Source organism: Trichosurus vulpecula, chromosome 9, assembly GCF_011100635.1.
Source record: "Trichosurus vulpecula isolate mTriVul1 chromosome 9, mTriVul1.pri, whole genome shotgun sequence".
In the NCBI taxonomy this organism is placed as follows: domain Eukaryota; kingdom Metazoa; phylum Chordata; class Mammalia; order Diprotodontia; family Phalangeridae; genus Trichosurus; species Trichosurus vulpecula.
This window is the reverse complement of record NC_050581.1, coordinates 202,699,911-202,721,999: the sequence shown is the minus strand read 5'-3', so window position 1 is coordinate 202,721,999 and position 22,089 is coordinate 202,699,911. Positions and strand designations below refer to the sequence as shown.

General features: G+C 48.8%; 1 protein-coding gene across 3 annotated transcripts in view; it reads right to left on the bottom strand.

Moving 5' to 3' along the window:
- Positions 1 to 22,089, bottom strand: part of ELMO1 (engulfment and cell motility 1) — a 405,316-nt gene that overhangs the window by 229,867 nt on the left and 153,360 nt on the right. For all 3 annotated transcript variants that reach the window (XM_036738189.1, XM_036738190.1, XM_036738191.1), the window contains 3 exons: positions 19,916 to 19,966; positions 18,667 to 18,789; positions 16,297 to 16,428 (listed from right to left, as the gene is read on the bottom strand). In XM_036738189.1, the coding sequence (XP_036594084.1) occupies positions 16,297 to 16,428; positions 18,667 to 18,789; positions 19,916 to 19,966 (306 nt within the window). The remainder of the gene's footprint in view (positions 1 to 16,296; positions 16,429 to 18,666; positions 18,790 to 19,915; positions 19,967 to 22,089) is intronic.

Below are 22,089 nucleotides of genomic sequence, written 5' to 3'. Positions count from 1 at the left end.
ATAACATCCCTCTGAGATGGTGCTAAAAATAACAGTAATGATAATGCTGATAGTTGGCATTTATACGATGCTTTAAGGTTTGCAAAGCGCTCTCACAAATGTTATCTCATTTGATCCTGAACTACCCTGGGAGACAGATCCTCTTGTTATTAATATCCCCATTTTACAGTTGAGGAAACTGAAACAAACAGCGGTCAAGAGACTCGCCCAGGGTCCTATAGATGGTAAGTGTCTGACTCCAGGACCAACAGTCAGTGCAATGCATCACCCACTTTACAGATGAGAAAACTGAGGCTGACTGAAATTAAGTGACTCGCCAAGGGTCACAGAGCTAATCAATGTCTGAGGCTGGACTCTCGATAGCAGCTCTTCAAATGCTGGAAGATAACCATCATGCCTCCTCTTAGCCTGGGCTAAGGAGTCATGGGGTTGGGACTGTTTCTTTTGTCTTTGTATCTTTATCACCCAGGATAGTACCAGGCACGCAGTGGGTGTTTAATAAATGCTTGTTGATTGACATGTCTTAGATTCATCATCTTGGTCACACTTGTCTGGATAACAAGGCATCAGGACCCCAAGTCACGAGTTTTTCAATAGCCTTTCTGAAGTGGAGCTCTCAGAACTGAACACAATATGCCAGGGGGGCAGCACCTCCTTCACTTTGTACCCCAGGGCCATGTTGGGACACTCCAGATGTCATATGTCACCAAAGATAAAGGGTGTTTGTAGATAATCTTGCTCCACACAGAACTTTCCTATCCCAAGTACAGACCAACCTCAACAAAAATAAGACCTTGAATGTACAAAGTGTACAACACCAAAAACCATTTATTGATGGAGACGCTGTGTTTGCCTGAGTCTCTGGTCTTTCTCTTCCTGTTGCCAAATTAAGTGTTTAATGTGCCAGATCCCTCAGAGAAAAGAACATCAGTCTGGGGGTAAAAAAAGATGGAGAACCCAGGCCATACACCCACACACGCTCTCCTTCAATGCAGCCCAGGATCCTGTTACTTTTGTATTGGCCAGCTGGTCTTCTGGTTTCCATTTCACACTCTTGGTTCAGATTGGGCTGAAAGGCCACAGAAAACCCTTTGCCTGTTGAGCTCAAGCTGCCATTAAGTTCAGCCTCCTACACTCTCCTTGTGCAGTGCATTGTTTTTAAATCAAGCATAGGACTTTCATTTAATTCCCCTGATTTCAGTGTGGGCTATTTGCTTTCCATCTTTTGACAGCATGTTGGCCTTGCCTCCCAGCCTCACATTGTCCTCACATATCCTGAGCACCCTGGAGGTCAGTGAGGACTCTCCAGTAGAGACATCTTCCAGGCTGGGATCCACTCCTCTATTGTGACTGGTTATCCATTCAACCAATCCCGAAGCTACCAGCCCAGGACACACCCCTTCATCTCACTCAGGAGGCTGGCAGAAGCTTTTTTCCAATGCTTCCTTACGATCAATGAACATTCTGACTGGAAAATGCCCTGAACCCAGCCCTGTCCTTTGAAGACAATGGGAAGTTGCCAGGAGGCGAGGAGGCAAGATGGCGCCAGAAAAGCAGGGACTCACTTAGGCTCACCCCCAAATACCTCCAAACACCTGTAAAAATGGCTCTAAATAAATTCTAGAGCTACAGAACCCACAAAATAATAGAGGGAAGAAGGTTTCCAGACCAAGATGGCTTGGATGGTCACTGAGAAGAGTCTATCACACTGTGCTGGGAGCAGAGCACAGCCCAGTGTGGGCCACACCAGGACAGAGCAGGTGCTGAGGAGATCGGGCAGAGCAATTTGTAGGACTCTGAATCACTGAGCTGTGGCAGCTACCAGAATTCTCAACCCACAAACACCAAAGACAACTTAGCAGGTCAGGGGGAAAACTGCTAGAACGGGGTGAGAGGAGTGCATGGTGGGCCCCAGCCAAGCGGGAGTGCAGGAAGCACTTTGCTGGCACAGAGGCAGCCCTGCTTGGATCTGGGTCTCGGTCCTCGTTGGTGGTTCTTGGGGGAAGAGAAGGGCTGGTGTGACAGAGCTTGGCATGCAGAAGTAGTTCTGAAAACAGCAGCGCAGCCCCTAAAGCTTGGGACAAAGCACTTGCCATTCTGAAGCCAGTCATACCCTGATAAAAACCTCAAGGGGCAAGTAGTTGGCTGGGAACATGGCCAGGCAGCAAAAGACTCAGACTATTGAATCTTTTTTGTTGACAAAGAAGATCAAAACATACAGGCAGAAGAAGTCAACAAAGTCAAAGAGCCTACATCAAAAGCCTCCAAGAAAAATATGAATTGGTCTCAGGCCATGGAAGAGCTCAAAAAGGATTTGGAAAGGCAAGTAAGAGAAGTAAAGGAAAAATTGGGAAGGGAAATGAGAGTGATGCAAAAAAATCACGAAAAATAAGTCAATGACTTGCTAAAGGAGGCCCCCCAAAATACTGAAGAAAATAACACCTTAAAAAATAGACTAACTCAAATGGCAAAAGAGCTCCAAAAAGCCAATGAGGAGAAGAATGCCTTGAAAGGCAGAATTAGCCAAATGGAAAAGGAGGTCAAAAAGACCACTGAAGAAAATACTACCTTAAAAATTAGATTGGAGCAAGTGGAAGCTAGTGACTTTATGAGAAACCAAGATACTATAAAACAGAATCAAAGGAAGGAAAAAATGGAAGACAATGTGAAATATCTCATTGGAAAAACCACTGACCTGGAGAATAGATCCAGGACAGATAACTTAAAAATTATTGGAGCACCTGAAAGCCATGATCAAAAAAAGAGCCTAAACATCATCTTTCAAGAAATTATCAAGGAAAACCGCTCTGATATTCTAGAACCAGAGGATAAAATAGAAATGGAAAGAATCCACTGATCACCTCTTGAAAAAGATCCCAAGAAGAAAATTCCTAGGAATATTATAGCTAATTTCCAGAGCTCCCAGGTCAAGGAGAAAATATTACAAGCATCCAGAAAGAAACAATTTGAGTATTGTGGAAACACAATCAGGATAACACAGGATCTAGCAGCTTCTACATTAAGGGATCAAAGTGCTTGGAATATGATATTCTGGAGGTCAAAGGAGCTAGGATTAAAACCAAGAATCACCCACCCAGCAAAAATGAGTATAACACTCCAGGACAAAATATGGATTTTCAATAAAATAGAGGACTTCCAAGCATTCTTGAAAAAGAAAAAACCAGACCTGAAAAGAAAATTTGACTTTCAAATACAAGAATCAAGAGAAGCATGAAAAGGTAAACAGGAAAGAGATACCATAAGGGACTTACTAAAGTTGAACTGTTTTGGTTACATTCCTACATGGAAAAATGATATTTGTAACTCATGAAACCTTTCTAAGTATAAGGGTAGTTGAGGGGAATACACATATAACATACATACATACATACATACATATATATAGACAAAGGGCACAGGGTGAGTTGAATATGAAGGGATGATATCTAAAAATAAATAAATAAATGAATAAATGCCATTAAGGGGTAAGAGAGAAATATATTGGAAGAAGGAAAAAGGGAGAGATAGAATGGGGTAAATTATCTCACATAAAAGTGGCAAGAAAAAGCAGTTCTGTAGGAAGGGAAGAGGGGGAAGGTGAAAGGGAATGAATGAATCTTGCTCTCATTAGACTTGACTTAAGTAGGGAATAACATAGACATTCAATTGGTTATCTTACCCTACAGGAAAGTATGGGGGAAGGGGATAAGAGAGAGGGGGTGATAGAAGGAAGGGCAGATTGGGGGAGGAGGTAATCAAAAGCTAACACTTTTGAAAAGGGACAGGCAAGGGGATAAAACTGAATAAAGGAGGACAGGATAGGATGGAGGGAAATATAGTTCGTCTTTCACAACATGACTGTTATGGAAATGTTTTGCATAATGATACATGTGTGGCCTATGTTGAATTGCTTGCCTTCTCAAGGAGGGTGGATGGGGAGGGAAGAAGGGAGAAAATTTGGAACTCAAAGTTATAAAAGTGGATGCTCAAAAAAAGTCGTTTTTTCATGCAATTGGGAAATAAGATACACAGGCAACAGCGTATAGAAATCTATCTTGCCCTACAAGAAAGTAAGGGGCAAGGGAATGGGGTGGGGGTGGGGAGAAGTGGCGTCACAGAACGGAGGGCTGACTGGGAAACAGAGCAATCAGAATATATGCCATCTTGGGGTGGGGGAGGGTAGAAGTTGGGAGAAAATTGTAACCCAAAATCTTGTGGAAATCAATGTTGAAAACTGAAAATATTTTTAAAAAGATTACAGTCTTAAAGATATAAAAAAGAAAGTTGCCAAGAGCATAAGTGGTCCTACATTCTTTGGCTCATCCCATCTCAGAGAAAGCCAACAAAATGAAGACAAAATATATCACTGACCTAGATACTTGAATATCTTCCTTGGGGTTTCTATATAGACTGGCCTACAGAGTCAAAACTACACCTTTGTTTAAAACATGGTATAAATGTGGTAAATTTGGGTCAAAAGAAAAAGACATATCAACAAATCCAACTTTGTTAGTTTCTCTCATTCTTTCAAGGGCCCATTGGAAATTGCCAAAGCTCTTTTTTAGCATCTGTTAGTTTGGTTATCAAGACCCAGCCTCTGTCTGCCTCCATCTACAGGTATCAAGGTTCAAAGTACGTGGTGGTCAGGGATCATGGTTCTGTCTGCTGTCCCAATAGAGTGAATGATGGGAGGGCTGCAATCCCATACCGCCAAAACATGGTTCCTGCTGGTTTCTCTCTGACTGTTCCGTGACTTTCTAAAGCTATGAAACCCAGACCACTACATTTGACCATAAAGCTTTACATTCCATTCAATCTATGACTCAGTTTCTTGCCTTTCAACAAAATAGCCCCAGTAAAAGTGCTCAAATGAATCTACTGGTATTCAGAATAGACCCCAATAACATCTGGTTTGTGGGTAGAGGTCTCAGAGGGGTACAATTGTGCCCTAACTGTCAGCCCAGGAGAACAAAGTGACCTTGGCTCAGTGATGTCGCCTCTCAGCCTTAGCTTCCCTATGTGTTAAAAAAGAAGGGTGCCTAAGGTCCCTTCTGGCATTAACATTCCATTACCTCATTTATGGCCAATCAGGAAGACAGATTAATGAGTGGGGCCCTTTTTAATACCTTAAAAAGATGGGCTTCTGTTCATAAAACAGTTCTTCAAATGCCTCCATTCATCCCCTATTGCTTTGGGGCAGTGACTTTCTGGAAGCTGCAGACATACTCCACTACAAGCCTGTACTTGTACATAAGACACAGGAGCTGACTGACTTTACTCATGGAGCCTGATACAGACATGGGTCTGGACCTTTAGACCAACTCAGCTGGAAGAGAGAATGAAGGCATGAAGGACAGAGGTGAGAAAGCCTTCCCACTCACAGGTACAAACTGGCATCCGACACTTGTAATAAAGCATCTTCTTTACTTTCGGACTCATATGCAACCTATATTTTGAAGCTGATAGCTGTGCACTTGTAACTAGGGGCAGCCTATCAAGGCAGGTTGTAGGGAACCAGGCTGCAGAATTTGAAATGCCAAACCAGGAAATTGGTGTTTTACCTTAGAGGGACTAGGGAGTCATTGATGCTCCCAGACGAAGGAGCGACACGGTTAGATATTTACACTCAAAAACGTCTCCCTAGAAGAAGCCTCGGCTCCATAGACCAGCCTAAGCATTCTGAACATGGCATTCTCAGCAGGAACAGGGCAGAGAAAAGGATGAATCTCCATCGTCACTTTCATGCCTTTGAAAACTGAGCTAGGACCAGTATTCACGTGATAATACCCAGTGATGCTCAGAAAGGGAGTGGCCCCCGGTGGCTGGAATAGTTAAGGAAGATGGCCCTGGCAGCCTTGTTCCACTTACGTGCCAGCCAGCAGCCTAATTTCGGAGAGGGCTCCAAGCACGTTGAAAAACAATAGAAAGTAAAAAGGAAGCTGGCAGCAATGCGGTGAGTGCCCTCTAGCGTCGGCCAACTGGCAAACCACTTAACAGTTAGACAAAAAAAAATCCCCATCAGAAGCACCCGTTCCCCAGTCCTCTAGAAGATGCACACACAGACAGACGCAGGGGTAAGAAATGTAAAGTTCTGCCCCTCCCCCACAAAGGGAACACTGGAGCTTCATTGGGGACGTCCCTCGGGGAACAATATCATCACAGTAGATCAGAACTGACCTCAAGAGCCCCTGCCTATTACACCATCACAAAGTCAATTAAATGAAATATCATTTGTAAAGGGCTTAGCATTTAATAAATGCTCCTTCCCTTCCCAAGGTCATGCAGGTTTAGGTGCCAGAAGTGGGGTTTGAACCCCACTTGTACCCCATTGCTTCCCTAAATGGACACTGTTGCTGGATCCCCTGAGAAGGCCCGGGGAACGCAATGGCTTTTTAATTTTTAATTTATTCTTAGTTTTCAACATTGACTTCCACAAGATTTTGAGTTAAAAATTTTCTCCCCATCTCTACCCTCCCCGACTCCAAGATGCATGTATTCTGATTGCCCCTTTCCCCAGTCTGCCCTCCTTTCTATCACCCCACTCCCCCCTTATCCCCTTTCCTCTTACTTTCTTGTAGGGAAAGATAGATTTCTACACCCCATAGGCAATGGCTTTTTAAGCCCAATACATGTAGGTATTTAACCTGCATCTTGGCTTCCTTTTTTTAAGCTTTGGTAATTTGGTCAGGGCAAATGTACATGGGAAGAGTCCTCCCAAATGTGACTGCAGAAGTAGATGAGGTACAAGGGGGAATTGTAGAAGTTCAGAAGCAGAGAGGAGAAGGTGGTGAGGGCCATCACTGACTGTCCTAGAGTCGTCAGGGAGATTCGGGGAGGGATGCTGGCAGAAGCAGCCCAGCCTGAAACTGGGTCAGACATGGTCCCGGGAGCCGAGAGACCAGCTCAGCTCATCCCAGCCAGACCAGAGAGACTCAGTTACAAGTCTCCCCAGCTGGGATCATAGCCAGCTGCCTTTTCAAGCTGGCTTTTCCCCAATGACCTTCCAGAAGAATCCACTTCGGCTCCTTTGGAGAATTGTGAGGAGGATGGACCTTTGGGGGAGGAGGAGGAGTGAACCCACACTCCATCCAAATCCTTCAAGGGGATTGCTTTGTGTAACCTTGCTACTTCAGCAGACACTGTCCCTTCCCTATTGGTCAGGTCTGACGAGGTTTCGCCTTACAAAATGTCGCTTCCCAAATCAGGTTCTCCTGACTGGCCAGAGTTTATAAATGCCTCCCAACCCAAGCAAAAGGGCCTGGGCCAGCCTCGGGATGGGGATGTCTGGGCACAGATTCCCCTCTTGAGGGTCTTGCTGGGCTGTGAGGGAAATGGACAGCTGCTGAGGCCGTGGAGAAAAGCCGTCAGTGGAACATCCTCCAAGCTCCTCCAATGCTCCAAGGCCCAGGGAGAAGGGGTGAAAATAGAAGGCCCTCCCTGGCTGTCAAAGATGAAAAGATGAGACTAGCTAAGGCAAAACCGAGATGCCTGGCCTCTGGGAACGTAGGTCAAGTGACTCAGATCCTGAATTCTAAAGCTCCAGCTCGGCCACTAAGCCATTGGGGGAAGAAACCGGCCCTATCTAATTCGGGCCATTTCAACAGACGGCCTTCCTGGTAAGGCCCGGGGTCAGCAGACGCTTCCTGGGTTCCCCAGCCAGAAACCTAAGGGCTGGACCCTCATGTCAGCTTCCAGATGCACAGAACCTTTGGGGCAGAAGGCACCTGGAACGTCCTTGAGTCAGCGGCAGTACAGAGTACACTGGACAACAGAGCTGGGGCCAGAAAGACGCCCAGCTTCCATCCCCCATCCTCTTGGGCCGGCTGCTTCCCCTCTCAGAACCTCAGCTCATGCATTTATAAAATAGGAATGCCTTTTATTGTTATTAATATATAATCATATGATGGGATATTAATGTGTTGTAATAATACATTAATGTTCGTGCATAATATTAACGGTACAAAATAGGGAATGCTGGTGCTTTGGATTCTGATATCAAATTACCATCACATATAACATGCAGCAGTAACATATAATAATGTCCACGTGCAATATTAATGATATATCTATAAAATGGAATGACGATGCTTCTATTAGTTTATATATAATGCATAGTATTAATATGTAATAGTACGGCTATGAAATAGAAGTAATACTCTTTCCTCCCAGGATTCCTAGGAGGAGCGAAGGGTTGTAATTCAGAGTGCTTGGCAAACCTCCAAATGTGCCGGGCATGGCAGCTCGGACCTTGCCTATGGTGGCTCCATCTAGGTCTCCCTTACCCAACACCACCAAGAACTCTCACTTAAATGGCATTTAAAGGAGGGAGAAAGGTTTTCCTCACAACTGGGTGAGAAGATCTGGATTTGACAGGTGAGTAAATGGAGGGTCTTCAAGTGAACCAAAGCTCTTTGAGGGGCCCTTTCCTTCCTTGGCCATCCATCCCTAGCCTGAGAAGCAGGGTCTGTCCTGGGCCCACTTCTCTCCTCTTCCTACACCCTCTCTCACAGCGACTTCATCAGCTCCAAGGATTTACTCGGCCTCGATATCAAGATGACTCCAGAGTGCCTGGACACGTCCACCTGGCCCTTCCATCAGCTTCAAACTGAACCGATTGGCTTTCCCCCAAACTGCCCTTCTTCCTAGCATCTCTGTCCTGTCGAGGATACAGCCATCTTCCCAGTCACCAGGTTTTAACCCTAGAATTGCCCTTGACTCTCTCCCCTTCTCTCCACTGCCACTGTCCACTGCCACTGCCACTCACCAGTTCAGGCCTTGATTGCCTCCCAACTTAGGGTCAGAGGAGGTGGCAGATTGAACCTAACCCTAAATTGGCTGTACCCCATGCCTGTAATGTGCCCCGTCCTCACCTCTGGCTTCCTTCAAAGCTCAGCCCCAGCCCCCACTTTGGTGAGGCCTTTCCTGATCCTCCCAGCAGCTAGCCTGCTCACCCCCCTCCCCAATTAGCTCCTATTTCTCTTGCACAGACTCAGATATGTGCCTATTATCTCCCCAGACAGAATTAAGTCCCCCGAGGTCAGGGACAGCTTCTTGTATGAATTTGTACTCCCTGCACCCAGCACAATGCTTGGCACACAGTAGCAACTCAATAAATCCTTTCTGATGGGCTTCCTAGCCTCCCAGGGCCTGGCGTACTGAACTCCTAGCCTGCTGACCTCAGCACACATCCTTGGGCCTGTAGGCGCTTCAGCATTGATCAGGTCAGATAGCCTCCCACCAGCTTAGGCCTCCAGAGGCCGTGCCGATAGCCACACCTCCCCGACACCAGCCTCCAGCCCCCTCTCCATGTCCTCATCCCTGCTGTGGCTCCCTCCGGTCCAAGCCCGGCCTCCACAAAGGAGCTCAGAGGCTGGTGACACACTCGGGAAGGAGAGAGGGATTCAGCCTCAGAAGTCCCCAGCTCACATCCCAGCTCTGCCTTCCCTCTGGGCCTCAGTTTCTCCAGCTGTAAAATGAGGGGGCTGGATGAGATGGGCTGGGAGGGTCCCTCTGGCTCTTGACCCCTCTCACTGAGGTAGAGTTGTGCTGTATCTGCCATTTATCCAAAGACAACATTTACTGTCTGACAACGGGCAGAGAAGATGAGCATGTCGTAGTGGGATGTCAGGCAGCCGTCCACCTAAGAACCACAGGAAGGCAGGTGAAAGCTGGGGTCCTTCCAAGCCCCTCAAAGACCCCTCCTCATCTGGATCCAGTTCTGTTCCTCAGATCCTGCCCTCCAGCATTTCCCACAGCCCAGTCCAGCCTGGTTTCTCCATGTGTGTGTCAAGAACGCCCTCTAGTGACCACAAGGTACATCAGCGACACAAGAGGAAAGGTGGGGGGAGTAGATCCAGGGAGGAGCTTCCAGGCCCCTGAATAGGCCTGAGCAGCGGGGAGGACCAGAAAGAAAGCCAGGGCTCCCTCCCCCTGAGAACCCTGACCAGGGCCCAGGCTGAAGCTCCAGAGTCCAGCTGGAAAAGAGCCCAGAGTAGCGGGGGGCAGGGGCTGAGAGTGGCCTTCGTTGGACCCCTTGGACCTTTCCTTCTAAACATTCAGCACTGTCCTGTGTTCTCAGGGAGGCCCCAAAGCTTCGGGCAGGAGCCGGAGATCAGGAGCCAGCACCACTCATCCCTTAGGGACCTCCTACTGCTCTGGGCACTGCCCTCGGGCCACTTGGAAGAAGGCTGCTACCTCCTCCCCTTGAAGGCCCTCCCCATACAGTTCTTGTGTCTTTGGCTCTTCTCCCCAGGCTAAGTGTGCCTGGGTCCTTCAAATGTCCTCTAGGGACATGGCCTCCTGGCTCTGACCCATCCTCCTTCAGACGCTATCCAGCTCACCCACCTACTGCCATCTACTGGCATTATCGAGCACTCTACTATCCTGGGCACAAGGTTAGAGATAGGGGCTGGACCTGGGCTCTCCCTAGCATGTAAAGTGCTTCAATGTCTTTACAAGGGCAGGTCAGTGATGCATCCTCCAAAACTTAGCCTCAGAAAGTGGGAGACTTGGCCAGGGTCACACAGCCTGGATGTGCCAGAGGTGCACTCAAACCCACCGCTGGCTCTCATCCTGTGTTCTCAGCTATCCTGGCCCCCAGCTGATTCATAGTGAGCCTGATGCCCATGGGGACCCCAGCTTTACCTCCTCCACCTTGGACCTGGGAATCTGAGTTCTTGAACCGAGGTATCAGACCTGACATTTATCACCATCCAGTTTGATCTCCCCAATGCCCTGGCTTCAAGCCCTTGGATGGGAAAGAGAAAGATGATAAAATACCAAAGCTTCAAAAAGCTGGCAACAGCAGATGCCAGGGGCCAGGCCTTGACAAATGGGGGCAAGCTCTGGCAGTGATGAACGCTGCTCCCTAGAGCAGAATCCTACCTGGAGGCCACAGGTACAGGTGGAAGCAGAGTCCCCATTCCCGGGGTAAGGCTCTTTGCCACAGGCCGGTATGGGTAACTTAGGATTTTTCAGTCCTCTCCCTCTCCTTCCCCATCTTCTTGGGCTGCTCATAGCTGTCCTGGCTTTGTTTTCCATCCAGCCCAAAACCCCCCTCCCAAGCAGCCTTGAGGTGCTATGAGAAGGGAGGGCAGTCCTGCAGCCCTCCTAGTCTTGCCCTTAGACACCTTCAGAAAGCCAAGGGGATAGCCTGCAGCCCTACCCAGCCTGGCCCTATCTCCACTCCAGGGAAGGAGATCTGGCACACTGGAAATCCATTCTTTTCTGTTCTTAGCTTAGAAGCCACCTTGGAGTCCCTTCTCCTTTGTTTCTTCTCTATAAAACTCCCAAGCATCCAAAGCACAACATTTGTCAAACAATTAGAGGATCTTACAACATCTTAATCCATGGAACTGAGAATCCTGTATGAAAGACCAGAGAGGCCTTGAATGCCACACTCAGAGACCACCAAACAGCTGGCGCAGAGCTGACACTGATCTGGTAACTGAGGACAGCTGTTTGGCCAAAAGGATCTAACCACTCATCACTGAATGACAGCAGAACTTGGTTCCTTCCTAGAATGTGCTGGTCTAAATGGGCCTCAATGCCGGGGAGAGGGGGTGCAGTGCATTGGATCATCCACTCAGCCCGCATTAGCTTTGGGCCCCCATGCTTCGGTGATGTGACATCTGATTCCACAGTAACAAGGGAGTGGCCTCCCTTTTCACTGGAGGGCAAGTGATGACGCTACCCAACCCCCAGTCTCAGAAGTGGACCTCAGAGGCCATGGAGCGTCACCTGGACCAGAACCTGTGAACTATAAGTGAGGATCCCACTCCACCTTCTCAACAGCCTTCCCAGTTCTGGAGAGCTATAATGATTTGGGGGGCAGCTGAGGGTGGGCACAGAGCGCCAGGCCTGGAGTCAGGAAAACTCATAATCCTGAGTTCAAATCTGACCTCAGACACGTCGTAGCTGTGTGACCCTGGGCAAGTTACTTCACCCTGTTTGCCTCAGTTTCCTCATCTGTCAAGTAAGCTGGAGAAGGAAATGGCAAACCAGTCCAGGATCTCTGCCCAGAGAATGGCAAATGGGGTCACAAAGAGTCAGACACAACCGAACAATGACAGAACAAAATCCCTTTAACTGCCCCTCCCAGGACATGATCTTCAGAGACCCTATTCTCCCTCCCTGGATCAGTCTCCTCTTTTTCAATGCTGCCCTAAGTGTGGAGCCACAACCCACCATCTCAGAGGCAGATGTTGGCTTTTCATCCAAGAAACTCAAAGTGTCTTTCCAACAGCCACTTGATCTTCCCCTCTGAAGGAGGAAAAAGCAGGTCCATTCTCCCTGTGTCCCAGAGGGGATGAGGACATGCAGACAGACCACTCTCAGACCACGGGGGCCACGTTCAGAAGTCAGGCCTCCAAGCTCTACAAGAGACAAGGGGGCTTCCCTCAGCAGGGCCAGGAACGCCTGGGGCTCCAGGCAACCTCTGCTTCTAGGTCTGGGAGAAAACTAACCCTGGCGGGTGATACTCCATTTCCCAAGAAGGCCAGAGACAACCAACCACACTGCCAGTTGGCAGCCCAGCTCGGAGCTCAGAGGTCTGCTTTTTCACCTGGCAGGCCTCATTATCTTGCAAATCCCAGACACCTTCCCTCCACATTTCCCTCTGTCATGGAGGTCATGTGAACACCAAATGTGCGCCTTGCTGTGGCTGGTCCATATGGGAACCATCACAAAGAGCCTCTTGATGGATACATGATGTCCCTCGGCTGATATAAGGGACAACCTCATGGTACAGGAGGCCCTCATTCATACACATCCATGAACTGTGGAAGAGACACCTTCACCGTTCCAGAAGATGCCATCTTCTTGGGCTTTTCATATCCTGGGGGGATCAGGGTTGACCCAGCAACCGCCCTTGCTTGTTCACTCTGATCAATGAACAGTCAAGTCCTGGACTTGCTCTGGTCTGTGGTCAAACAAACACCTTTAGGGCACTTGTTCTGGGGATCCTCCCTGGGCGTGGGCAGCATCCTTCATGGACCCAAAAAGCCCTGGAGATTCTTCCAAGATCACGGTGGTGCTCCATGAGTGGCAGGAGAAAACTGACTCAAACTGTGCACTTTAAGAATGGGGAGGCAGGGCTATTGTGAGACAACACACATGCTGTATGTCAGTGTTCGCTCTTATCATTAAAGCAATTTGAGACAATCCGAAAAGACTGGTTTGAAAACTTATCAAGAAAACTCGCCTCTCAGAGAGCCCAGCTGTGCTAGACATTTCATGAATACTCAGTGAATTGAATTAAATTGAATTTAAATAACCGGATCCCCACCGCAACCCTCTGAGGGAAGGGTGTGTTCACTCTATCACTGAGAGAACTAAGGCACAGTCTTGCCTGCAGTGGCCCAGACAAGAGGCGCTAGAGAGGGGATTCTCAGGGCCCAGGCGCCCCACTGAGTGGACACTGATGGCTCTGTCTAAAATGAAATGTATTACTGGCCTCCCAGGGGGGTGAGGCCTTTCAGGATGTGCACCTGAGAGTCCATCACAGGTATTTTAAAATTAGGGGCATCTCTATTCACAGAGAGAAAAAATGCCAAGTCTCCTTCCAGTATCTGGAAAGATTAAACTGCATGGTAGAGATACCTGTGAATGCCCCATCTTTGGCATCTGATCTCAAGGCTAATTAAGTAAGCCCTGGGATTTTGACCCCTTCCCCCTCCTTGGGCTGGGCTCTACCAAGCCAGATGAAGGGAAGGTCTTAGCCCCTGCGCCTGTTTCTCACACTTCCTATCTGTGACCCTGGCCAGTCACTTACCCTTCATGACTTTTTCAAAGCTGGAGGGTGAGCCGAGTCATCCGCTTAAACACTTGGGTTTGGAACCAGGCCAAGAATCCATTGAAAGAGGAAGACATGGTTTTGTCTTTTGTCTTTGAATCTCCAGCCCCTACCACTGTATTGATTGTGTGTATAGACTCCCAGGAAGAGAAGAATATGCAAATGGAGATCCCCCAAGCATGCCTTGCACAACTCAAGGTGTGCTGAGGATTTTGGTGTGTTCTTAATACAGAGGACTTTCTTTGGGACCTTGCCATAAAGTTGGCTGGCCAACCATGAACATGCTACAGCACACACGTGTGCAAACACACATGGACACACACACATAGACACAGAGTCACCCTCAAGAGTACCTTAAGGTCAGGATGTTTTGAATTTACAGAAACACAATGTACTGGCTCCAAGTAAGACACAGGATTCACACTGATCCTGAGGAAGACTGCCTATTCTGCCCTGATTCACTGTACTCAGAGGGTCATCCAAATTCCTGCCAATCACTCCCACCCCAAACACACACACACACACACACACACACACACACACACACACACGCCTCCACAGGGAGGCAAAGGCCTTATGCTTTCAGACCCCTGGAGTCCCCCTTCCATCCTCTTGGGTTCTTCTCAAGAAGAACAGGGCAATTGCTTCCCAGTCTCTTTTCCCTGGGTGGGGGAAGAGAGTGTTAATACTTTCCACTAGGGGCCACATGGCCTCCTTTTCCGAAGACACCCTGCCAGGAAAGAACAGGCCTCCTTGAGCAAAATTCAGCTTTTCCTTGATTACTCCAATGGTGTGATGTCAGTGGAATTCAGGCCTGGAGGGTGAGCTGGCCACGGGCCCTGGGAACATTCCCAGCCTCCTCAGCACGGCTTTTCTTCCCTCGTGCTCATCACCAAGTTCATCCGCCCATGCTCCATTGATTTCCCGTAGCATTCTGGAGGCCATCAGTATCACCAGCTCTGAGACACAGACTCTTTGGCCTCTCAGAGAGACCCCTGCCTGGTCCTGAAGGTGGGGAGGATTGTTTACAGCTGTTCCCCATTAGAGGAAGCCAGAGGCCAGTGGGGGCATCAGCTGCTTCCTCCGGAGCCCCAGAGGGAGGAGCCAGGAGGGCTTCTTAGGAAGGAGCCTCAAGGCCTGGGACACACAGGCCTCCAAGCATCCTTCAAGGCCTCCCACAGAGGCAGTGGGGAGTACTGACAGCTTGAGCCCCATGTTTACAGGAGTCAGAATCTGGGAGCTTGGCTTCAGAGTGGGGAACTCCCAAAAAGCCAGGGGTAACTCAGTGGCCAGTGGGCCACAGGTGCAGAATGGTTTGTGGGCAGCTCAGGGGGCATGCGCTGGACAAATAGACAGGAGGGAGGCTGCCCGGAGCTTCTACTATTTCTGACTTGCTTGGTTTGTTCCAAGCTCAGGTGGCCGGTGCATCCTGGAGGTGAGATGGTGCCATTGACAGAGTGGCTTTGTCTTCAAAATAAGAAACATGGGAGAAGCACCCTGCAGACTGCCCACTCCTTAGGAAGGAGGAGGTGGGCTGAGGGAGTCCAGGAGGGCTCAGGAGAGGGGGGAGGGAGAAGAGACGAGGAAGGGTCACCGAGCCTCCTCTGCTAAAAGCTGCTCCCGACACCTGCAGCTCCCATTCCCTCCCAGACACAGGGAGCCTGAGGAAGGGGCATAGACAGTGCTCACAGAAGTGTAGCGTGACCGGTAGCAGAAGTGGGCCACGGCTCACTTGTACCAGGGACAGCCTCAGACACATCGCTCCTGTCCTCATTTTCTACCTAAGAAACACGATATTCCCTCCAGGACCCAGAGAAAGCCCGGAGCAGAAATCAGCAAAAAAAGCAGGCCAAGGCAGCAGGACATGAGAATCAGGGACGGGCTTCCTACACTGGATCGCTGGTGAGCTCCTTAGCTCAAAAAGAGTTCCAGGGAGAATCAGCGTCACCCCCATCCTCCTCCTCCTCACCCTCACCTTCATCACCATCATCATCATCATCCTCACCAGCCTCATTGTCACTGCTTTTGGTTCATTCCTTTGGCCCAGGTCTGTGGTTTCCTCACTGGGAAATTCCCACAAAGCAAACTCCCTCCACCATCATTCTAAGGCTTTACCTGAGGCCCAGAGAGGTTAAGCATTTTACCCAGAGTTGCACAGCCGGGAGGGCTCAGCAGCAGGACTTGAACCCAGATCCTTCTATCCACAGGGAGAGAATGAGCTCTCATAAACCCCTAAGTCCCAAAGTCCTGGGTAGAAATTCAGAGGCACTGCCTGTGACCTCCTTGAACCCAGGGCCCAGAGCAATGTGGGATTGGGCTTCCAAAGTGTGGCTAAGCATTCTTGATGAGTCCCATGGCCCCCTGTAAGGGCAGGCCACGTTAGTCACCCTCTCCTAGAATTTCCTATGAAATCCTTGAAACCAGCTACGGAGATGTTGGCGGGAAGGGCAGGCCTGGAGGCGGGGGCAGAGAGGCACAGCCCCAGAGGCTGCGCAAGTACTTACAATGAAGCCAAGCTTTTTGTAGTCCCGTGTGTACATGGACTTGCGCTTTTCAATGCTCCCACCACTGTTGCTGGGTTCACACTCGGCGTCGAAGGCGATGCGTCTCAGCTCAAAGATGATGTCCCTCTGGGCCTGTGGCAGGGGAAGAAGACAACCCCTGACGTTTCTGCAGCACTGCTCTGAGGTGAGAACTCTTATGGACCCCTTTTACAGATGAGTAAACTGAGGCTTAGAGAGATTGAGGGACATGCCCAAGGTCATGCCACCAGTGAAGGTCAGAGGCAAGACTCCAAGGCAGGTGTTCCCGACACCACATCCAGGGCTCTATCCACTGGGCCACTCTGCCCTTCCCTAACAGCTCAAGTTTCTCTGACACTAAGAGTTTTCCCATGGCTCACACTATGGTCTCATTCTGATAAAGATAATTGTCTTTGGCAAACAAAAAAGACCCACACCCCAACCTAGGCCTTACAGGCTCTGCCCGGCTCTCCCTCCTTCCCTCTGGCCTGCTGGGCCTGACTTTGCTCTACCATGGGTCCCGTGGCCAATTCTCTGAAAGGGCTGCAGAAGCCACACACCACTCTGAAGGGGAGCCCCAGGGAGGGCCAAAGAGAGGGCCCAGCAGGACAGCAGCCTCAGCCTTGGGGGCTACACCCCACCTTCCCGTCCAGGTCTGGGGCTCCTAGAACTGAGTGCCTCTGGGGTGGAGGCCCAGAAGCCAGGACCATCCTGGGGGTCTGGCAGCCACTGGAATTAGTTTCCACAGTTTAAGGAGGACTGAAGGAGGAAAATCTCAGGCCAAAATGATTAGCTAATGTTCCATGCAGACATGGTGTCCATGAAAATAATGACGACAGATCTCTATCTAACTATACAGTTAGCTGTGGGGATTCATCATCCTGATGATACAGGTGAAGATGCTAGCGTAGGTGTAGGTATGGATGTGGGCATAAAATACAACAGGTGTCGTATGGCTAGAGAGGTAGGGATCAATAGATATGACTATAACTAACTCTAGTGATTGTCAGTCGACAAACATTGATTAAGACCTACTATGTGCCTGATGAATAGGCATTGCTATGGGTATGGGTATAGATATTGATGGATATGCCTATACCTATATCTAGTCAGTCAGTCAATAAGCATGGATTAAGCACCTACCATGTGTCAGGTATGGTTATAAACATAGGTATACGCATAGGCAGATGTAGGTATAGGTTTAGACATAGCTAGAGCTGTCTATAAATATAAGCAGAGATGTAAGTGTAGGGTATGACCATAGATGACCATCCAGATGTACATGTAGATTTAATATCTAGAGAGGCAGCATGGTGTCATGGATACAGCCAGTCTCAGAGTCAGTAAGGCATGGGTTTAAGTCCAGCCTCTGACACATCCTGGCTGTGTGACTGTGGCCAAGTCACTTACCCTCTCTGTGCCCCAGATAGCTTCCCTAAGACTATAAGATCATGTTTTAAATTATGCTTTTCCCTGTGGGAGTTCTCTACCCTAATGAAATCACAGATTAAAGGTGGAAAAAGATATTGACATAGCTACAAACACATCGTAAAGCACAATGTTCCACCTAAGGGTCCAGAGGAAAAACTGAATTAGTGGAGTAGCAGTTTCAACCCCAGGATACAGAGATGTTTCTGTTTGGGGGAAAGGAGAGCATGACAGAATAAAGGACAAAGAGAAACAGCCTGTTACAGTAAAAACTTCCATGAAGTCCTCTGACGCAATGTATCTTAAAGGCTATCACACAGCAGAGGGATTGGCTTTATTCTATTTAGCCCCAGTGAACAGAGCTAGCTGCACTGGGTAGCAGTGGCTTGATGCATGTAAATGGTAGAGGGCCATCTCTTCCAACTCTTGAGATTCTGTGATCCTAAAATCAGAGGATGGCCCCTGTGGCTTTGCAAAAGTCCCTTCCCCTCCCTCAAACTCAGTGTTCTCATCTATAAAATGAGAGGTTGGACTTCATGATCTCCCATGGGCCCTACCTGATGAAGATCCCCAGATCTCAGAAAAATAAGCAGACATCTTCTCCTGGAGACCCCATCTCCATAAAGAATGAGAGAAAATATTTAACTTGCAGCATCATAGGTTGAGGTCAGAGAAAAAGGAGAATTCCAAGAGAGTGAAAACATTTATTTCAATGTGGAATGGGATTTACTGGAAGGTCAGAAATGAAGGCAGAGTCTTATCAGCCCAGAAAGTTTGGGAGTGGTCAGAAGCTGGGAGTAGGGATGTGCGAGGCTAAGATCCCACTCCATCTCTTTGGTCCCATGTTCTCTCTCCAAGACTGAAACTCTGAAGTGGCTAAAGACTTGCCATAAGCAGCTCTGCCTCTGGCAAGCCAGCCCTCACCTGATCTTGTGGGTCCATTTTGGTCATCATTCTGTCCTCCAGAAGGTTAAAGGTAAGGACTTGCAGGACGTACAGCTGATGGGCCATTTCATTATTGATAGCTCTCTGGGCTCGGATGACATGCTGTGGGATGCAGGGACAAGACAAAAAACAAAATAAAAACCAAAACACAACACACAAACAAAAACAAGTGAAAGTTTGCCCCCATCAACCCATTGTAAACTCTTTAAATTCAGGAATGAGGTTGACTCCTGGTGAATTTGTACAGTCAGGGTAGAGAGGAGAAAACCCAGCCAGGATTAGCAAATGGCTCTATGTGGCTCCAGGACCTCCTCAAAGATCTGGACTATGGGGCTCAGACCCCTCGAGGGCACTGGAGGCCTTTGTAATTGCCTGGTACTGGCTCAGGTAAAGCCTAATCTGCCTTTGCAAGGATGTGTGACAGATGAGAGTGGAGATGGCATTCATCAAATCCATCAACCAACAAGCATCCATTAAGTGTCTACTATGTGCCAGGCACTATGAACCAAAAGGCAAAACGAGAGTGGTTCTTGCCCTCACAGAGCCTACAAAGAGCGGTTGCTTCCTCCCTTCCTTTCCAGTGGCTTCCACAGTCCAGCCCTGCCCCTCCCAGGTCAGCCTGGCCCCCAGAGGTCAGTGCTCTCTCCCTCATTCATTTCTCTCAAACCCTACTTTCTTGTCTCCTAGCTCCTGACCCCCTTGCCATTTCCATCTCCCAAGTCCAGGCACTTCTACCGACTGTGGCCCAGTCCTGGAATGTCCTCCCTCCTCATCTCCACCCCCTGGCTTCCCCCAGGTCTCAGCCTTTCCCAGTTTTCCGTAAGGCTGGGGCCTTTCCCTTGTTTATCATCTCCAATACCCCTCCTGTATCTTATTCGTACATGGTCTCCACCCTTACACTGGGGGATCCTTGAGGCCAAGGACCATCTTTTACCTTTCTTTATACCCCCAGCACTTAGCACAGTGTCTGGCACATAGTAGGCTCTTAATAAGTGTTTGTTGATTTGACTTGACTTGACTGACTGACTAGATGGCGTTATGGTGGATACAAGGGTACTTCATTCCTTTCCTATTGAGCACGGGGCAGTGAGGAAGCCTGTGGGCACCTGGTCTCAATGGGATCCCTGCTTCTTCACCACAGAAACAAGTCAGGGCATGGGCAGCTCAGACTCCTCCTCCCCAGTGCCACCACCAGCACCAGTCCCAGCAGCAAGCATGGGGCACTCACCATCAGGATGATGGAACGAAGTTGCTTCTGGGCCAAGATGTTCGCCATCTCCTGTAACACAAAACAGGCTCGGTCAGGCAAGAGGGTTTGGAAACTCGGACACGCTCTTCCTCATGGGAGAGGAGCAGAATGTCTCAGGAAGTAAAGAATACTGGGGAAGGCTGGGGAAGGGATGAGCTCTGGGGCTTTTCATGCAGCCTGAAGTGTCAGGACCAAAGGCCCAGAAGCCTAGAAGAGGGTCTGCAGGGGCTGGGAACTTCTATTTCTCAAACTCTACATAGGAAAGCAATGCAGGGGCTGGTGACTGGGCCTGGTGTAGGTAGGTACCTACATCTTGGCTGGACCTCCCCAGGGCTGGACTGCATTCACACTTTAGAAATGAGCAGATGCTACAAATCTATTGATTGTCTAGACTTTAGAAGGCAATGGAGAAAATTTTAATAATGCAGATTTAACTTAAAAGTGCACCATGGGTAATTTTTTCCTCCAAAAGCTGATTGTTAAACATTTATCAGCACACCCATGAGTCCGACACTCAAGGTCTACTTTGTTGGAGGGAGGCCAGCCCCAGACAGGACTCTGGAAACAGGGTTTGAGAGCGATTCTGGCCAGGAAGCTGTGCACGTGATCCTAGGTCTAGGGCTGGGAGAGACCACCAAGTCTGACCCTCTCGTATTACAGCTGGGGAAACATGTGCTTGTGTGAGCGCATCATGAAGGTAGAAAACAGACAGAACTGGGATCTAAGCTTTGAACAAAACTCACTGCTGCACGAGGCTGTAAAGGGGGCAGGTGGGAGAGAAAGAGGCTGGCCAAGGTCAGTGGAAGCAGGGCAGGAGAGCAGGCGGGGAGGGCGCTGGGCAGAGGGGCAGGCAGCAGACCCTCTAAGGGAGGCAGGAAGCAACGAGGTGACTTACAGTGAGAGGGCAATCTAGGATGTCGGCCTGAGGCTCTAGCTTGAGCTGCAGGCCACCCCGGGGAGCGAAGGCAGGTGAGAGAGAAGAAGGGGAGAGTCCGGAGGAGTTCGGTTAGTGGGCTCTGACTGCCTGAGGCCCCGAAGCCCCAGCCATGGGAAGAAAGAACATGTCACAGGGACGCATTTCTAGAAGCTGGGACATTACCATGAAGAAACCCCCAGGACCCACTGCAGGGCTATGAAGGCCTCCCTAAGAGGAAAACTGACCCTTGGCAGAAAAAGTATAGGCGGCCATTGGAAGGCCCTGGTTCCTTTGCTGTCCATACAAAACAGGACTCTCTTCTTTATGCCAGAAGGGAATCAAAGAACCCCCTTCGTGGACCCAGGGAAAAATCAAGGAGTGCCCTTTCAGGAAACAAGCAAGGCTAAGACCCCAGGCTCACCAGCCCCTGCTTCCTAATCACATCCAGAACACAGAGTTTGGGTGCTTCCAGGGTACTTCTCAACAGTGCCCAGTGGGAGGCACCAATGAATACTAAAGGGAATTTCGCCAGTATCAGCATCACAATAATTAATAATAATAACAGCAAAAAGGTATAGAGACCTTTAAGGTTTGCAAAGCACTTAATAAATATTATCTCATCTTATCCTGCAATAATCCTCGGAGACAGGTGGAATTATCCTCATTTTATAGATGAAGAAACTGAGTCAAACAGAGTTAAGTGACTTGGCCAGGGTCACACAGCCAGTGTCTGAGGCTGGATTTGAACTCAAGTCTTCCTGAATCCAAGTCCAGAGCTCTAGGTACTAGATCACCCAGTTGCCTAATAAGATAATTTCCTAAAAGCAAGACAGAAACGTAACAAAAGTCTAATGGCAAAGTATAAGGAATTAACACATATATAGGACCAAGAGCTATTCCCCCAATGGATAAGTGGTCAAAGGATATGAACGCATTTCTTAAAAGAAGAACGGAAAACCATTACAACCATGTAAAAGGTGGCTCCAAAGCAGCGAAGTGATGACAATAAGAGGAGTTTATTCAAGGTATGGAAGAACCCCACTTCAAACCCCTGGGGCCAAGGACCAGGAGGGGCAGGCTTGGAATGGGCTCACACTGGCATGATGAAGGCTTGAGGGATGTGACCGAGACCCACAGATTGTGCAAAGCCAGAATCTGAAGATCCCATTAGAACTGTAACTGAGTGGGGGATTTCAGTCCCAGCCCCCGTGATTCCCTCCATATGGTCAGTCCACGG